This window comes from Electrona antarctica, assembly GCF_951216825.1.
Source record: "Electrona antarctica genome assembly, chromosome: 14".
Taxonomy (NCBI): domain Eukaryota; kingdom Metazoa; phylum Chordata; class Actinopteri; order Myctophiformes; family Myctophidae; genus Electrona; species Electrona antarctica.
In genome coordinates this window covers 24,026,176-24,031,319 of record NC_136795.1, presented here as the reverse complement: position 1 = coordinate 24,031,319, position 5,144 = coordinate 24,026,176, and the positions used below count along the sequence as shown (strand labels likewise).

The following is a 5,144-nucleotide window of genomic DNA, read 5'->3' as shown; positions in this document are numbered from 1 at the left end:
GGCTATATAAGACCTTGCACCACTCAGTTCACACGGGTGTGATTTTTTAATTACATTATGGAAGAAAATTTACTTTTCCACGATATTCTAATTTACAGACGAGATATGAAGAAAAAATCAGTTCCAAGGAAATCAAATAGGCTACAAAGTCAGATCAACATAAGATTAATAAATGAAATCTCTTTGATGGACACAACCATACAAATTAAAAAACAGAATCATAAAACAGTGCAGACAGTTAAATAATGGTTATTAAATACATAAAACAGTGCAGACAGTTAAATAATGGTTATTAAATACATTCATTACTTGGTCAAGATGTACTGTATAATTGAGGACATTGCATTTTGGGCACGTTACAGGAGATTCCATGAATCTAATGCCCAAATCCTAAAATCCAGACCTGGCACGAGGTACCTGAAGAACCAGCCAACCACTGTAGTGGAGGAGTTAAGCAACATTTATCATGACTCATGATGCAAATGTACTCTTTGGTATGGAAGTACCTTATGGTCATAAGAAAATATTTATCCAAAGAGATGAGTTAGATGATAGATCACCCTTCATTTCTGAAATATTGAATATTCTTTTCTTTTATGGCCGTGAACAATAAACCACTATTACACCAGACCCCATATATCTTTGCTTTTGTAAGAGCTATAATAATAATATTGGTGTCAAAGTGTCAACTTTTACTGTCAAGGAATCCAATTAAATTATGTTTGAAGACTAAAACACCCAATAGTTTTCTCATTACCACAATAGGGGTAAAATATGCAAATGTCATTACAATAAATACATATGTTATAACAGGGTAACCCCTCAAAGAGAAATTAGCCAAAGAGACAAATAAGATCACTCGTCATTTCTGAAATATTAAATTAGGTGTTGATTATGTTCTGGTCTGCCATCAAATGCCTTAATTCGAAGAAAAAAAAGTTGGCCTGGTGCCAAATGTACTTACCGAGTCCTGACCTAAACTGTGAAATCAGAGGACCCACATTTCATGTTAGGGTCTCGTATGTTGTGCCACATGACATATATCTGAAGCGGCATGAGCCTGTGTGCGACCAGAATCTGCCTGTAAAAGCAGGGGTGATAGGGATCTATCTTTTTTGATGGGACCTTCAGCCCAAAAGTCATAACACCCATATGGTGAGCAGGCTTGAGACCAGGAAGAGGACCTGCTTCAGAGTGAGGTTGTAGAAGGAGTCATTGAAGTCCCACTGCAAGATTTCTCCATGCTCTTGTTGTTCCAGTTCTAGCAGCCAATTCAGCCTCTGCCGCTCGGATCCACTGCCCGCTGTTCCCACGAGGTACAGCCTATGGATCTGCTTGCCCCTTTCTAACCTCTCCTCTCCCCAGGTCTTACGCACGACCTCACGTCGCTCGTAGTTCCCTGGAGAACTCTTAATGACAAGCAGGAGGAAGACGTCTTTGGATCGTTCCGCCCCCCCGCATTTGTCAGGGACATCCAGCATCAGTGGGAAGTGATGGCAGTGATGGTAGTACAGGTGATCTTGGATGTGAGCGAGAAGAGAGGAGAAGCCTGTCACATTGTCTGCCATGGAAATGTTCCTCTGGCAGGTTGGCCTTGAAGGTGGAGACGAGGTGCTTTGGTTGGTTGCCTTAATACACGTACTGCTGTCACCTCTCCCATTACCACATCGTTGGAGGACGGGCCTGCCTCAAAGTTATTAGTGCAGCCGCGCCCGGCAGCTGGCGAAAACTAGAGTTCTCAACAGGCCCGAAAATTAAGTCCCGGCTCTACCTGGGCCCTCATCAAACCCTGTACACTAACCCTACACTCAAGTAAGTAAGTAAGTGTAAGTATAAGTAAAGTTTATTTATAGAGCACCTTTCACAGACAATTACAGTCACAAAGTGCTTTAACAACAATACAATTAAAATAAGTCAATAAAACAAGTCAAGAACTAAATCACTAATAAAGTAAGACAAAATAGAAAAAGTTGAGTAAAAATAAAGCAATCAACATTTAACATTTAACCAGGCCGGCTATGGAAAGGCCTGTTTAAAAAGGTGAGTTTTCAACAGTCCTTTGAAAATGTCCACAGTTCTTAGGTGGAGTGGGAGCTCATTCCATAGCCTAGGGGCAAAACCTGCAAAGGCTCAATCGCCTTTGGTTATTCGTTTTGTCTGAGGAACAACCAGCAAAGCCTGTGATGTGGATCTCAGTGACCTTCTGGGCACATACGGTTGGAGCAGGTCAGAGAGATAAGGAGGTGCCTGGCCATGGAGGGCTCGGTGTGTAATGACTAGAATCTTAAAATGTATTCTGTAATTAACTGGGAGCCAGTGTAGGGACCTGGTCAGCAACCTAGCAGCTGTATTCTGAACCAGTTGCAGGCGATCTAATGCGGTTTTAGACAGACAGGTAAACAGAGAATTACAATAATCAAGACGTGATGACACAAATGCATGGATAATAGTTTCTAACTCCGGGTGTGAAACAACTGATCTTAGTTTGGCAATGTTACGAAGGTGATAAAAGCAGGTGCGCGATACAGAATTAACGTGTTTGTCTAAAAGCATGGACTGATCTAAAATAATGCCAAGGTTTCTGGGGTTGGTGCATATGTTCTGTTTTAATGACCCAAGGCGATCGGCAACGTCTGCAGCAACCCTACTTGGGGCAACAATTAAAACTTCTGTTTTGTCAAGACACTGCCCCCGCTGCCACCCTTAGATCTCTATATATGGAGCTGACCTGTTCTGACATTCCATATGTTGATCTCACCTAATCAAACCCTGTACACTCAAGACACGCTCCATGTATGGCCAGTACAGAATTCATTCCATATGTTGATCATCTGACCCCATGCCAAAGCACCAGTGCTAGCCCAGCAGTCTGCTGTCACCCAGGTGGATGCGTGCACGCAACCTTTTAGGGCGAGGTCGCTTCTCGCTCTCACATTATTCTTATAGTTGTGATTGTGTGTTTTATGATTCTTTATGACCATTTATTTATAGCAGGTTTATTGAGGAGCTGGTAAATGTTTGATGACCTAGAATGAGCTGGGACTCAAAGTCTGTCACTATGTAAAGAGGTGACATGAAGCAGACACAGGTTATAATAAGCTGACAACTTTCTTTATAACATAATCACCCTGAAATGAAGAAACATGTGTTGAACTGCCAAGGCCATGTCTTCACACCTGAAGTAGTATGATGTTGTTAATTTGCAGGTCCGAAAAATGGTGTTCAACAGTAATGTTGAATAGAATGTGTGTTACATTAGCGTTCTGCTCTCAGAACCAGTTCTATCTGTATTGTTAGCGAGAACTATTTTTATGCTCTGTGGGAAATTACAGTAACTATTCAATTCACAAGATTTGATGTTCACTTCTTATTATATGGCTTGATAGAGGTTATCCGTAATACTGGACTGTCTAAGTATATAATAGGCCTACTTCAAATTAAAAGAGCAAGTACATGCTGTAGAATTATTCTTAAACACTGCTATTCTATTGCAAGGGAATCTATAAATATAATATATAAGGTAGATACATCATTTAGTTCACTCAACTGGAGATATGAACCTATTTTACAATAATTCATTCTCAAGTTTTTGCATCTGAAAATTAACAGTACAAAACCACTTTTTTCTCTATTTTTTTTACCATATATTGTTGTTAGTTAGTTTGTATTATGTGTTTTTATTTATTTTGTTTAGACCATATTCATATATTAACTTCAGTTTACCCATCTCTGACTGCGCAGATAGGTGGCAACTGTGTTGACCAAACAGATTCCAGGGCTGGCATGCTCCATCTTAAGCCACCCCCTGGACGCGTTATTATGTATCCCACCTCAGTTCTAGGAAAGCCCTGCTGTGATTGGCCAGTAGTCGTTGTGATTGACAGTTTTCGTTTTTGCGACCAGTCATTAGTCCTACAACTACAACCTATCTCAAACCCTCACCCTAAACCTAACCTCCCACGGGGCAGCACACCTAAACCTAACCCATGTCTAACCAATGACTAGTCTAAACTAAGTATGCACCCCCCTAAACCTAACCCGAACGGCCTAACCTCAGTAAAACGATGCCTTCCCGGGAGCCAATCAGACACATGGTGAGGCGGGTCTACCCTAGAACGTTGGTGGGATTCCTATCATAAACTTATCAGATCAGTTCAGTAAAGGCAGTGAGGTTAAAGGAATTTAATAATGAAACAATGCAGGTGTTCTGTACAGAAGATATATAGTTTTACTGAGTTTATGTACATCATCAATGATAAGGACTCAATCGAAACATATAAAGTAAGTGTGTTTATTCAACTCATTGCTTTTATATTATTATTATTTTAACCCCAGGATTAAACGTTACAGCTTCACCTAGCTGATGGGTGCTCAGATCACAGGGGGAATAATCAATGTTGCACAATTCTGCATCGATTCAGTGATGTGACATAGTCGATTATAGACCAATTATTTGTTTATAAACATTGGGACTGGGCGCACGGGTGACTGTTGTTTTGGGGAGCGCTGGTTTCAGTCCATTCAACCTGCTCTTGTGAGTTGGCTAGTGAGATGCACCCTAGGAGACATTTATACATTTTAAACAGCTGATATACAAGCTCACATCGCATCTGCGACTGTTGTGAGTGTAGAGGTCTGCGTGCGCGACACCATCACGGGACGAAGCATAAATTATACTTGATGGGCTGCAGGTGCGCGTGCAGCCGTGGACAAACCTTAGGCCGGGACAAACAGGCACTGCTGCCGTGATCATGAGTTCACCTCCCGTTCTTATGACAGCGCCTGAGGTGTGGTTTTGAGGACAACTGTTTTGAAACAAGGACTATATATTTCAAGGACGAGAGATCACAATAAAAATCCTAATCATTCTTCCTCCACACTGGGAGAAAAACAGCATCTGAAAGTTTGATGGGGCATTTTTTACACGTGAGTGCAGTTAGAACTTTTCCATTGCATCTTATGAGAGGAAGGGTTCTTGTGCTGCCACTATGCGTGCATCCTGTTTCTTCATTGTTGATTTCCTCTGTCTGTCTTCACTGTCTTTGAAAAGGAGAATCTAATCAGTTGCCTCTCACATTCTCAGTAACCAACCTGTTCATTTATGAGTCAAGCGTTAAATCAACACCAATTATTTTACTATCTCT

At 41.1% G+C, this 5,144-nt stretch overlaps 1 protein-coding gene across 1 annotated transcript; it reads right to left on the bottom strand.

Annotated features, from left to right (window-relative positions):
- Nucleotides 1-975: 975 nt before the first annotated feature.
- On the bottom strand, nucleotides 976-1,668 carry LOC306937102 (acetylgalactosaminyl-O-glycosyl-glycoprotein beta-1,3-N-acetylglucosaminyltransferase-like; the record flags this gene model as incomplete). Its single annotated transcript, XM_079520768.1, has 3 exons — nucleotides 976-1,164; nucleotides 1,314-1,593; nucleotides 1,664-1,668. 3 exons carry the CDS (start codon nucleotides 1,666-1,668, stop codon nucleotides 976-978), a joined length of 474 nt encoding a protein of 157 aa, XP_079376894.1.
- Between the last annotated feature and the right edge of the window lie 3,476 nt (nucleotides 1,669-5,144).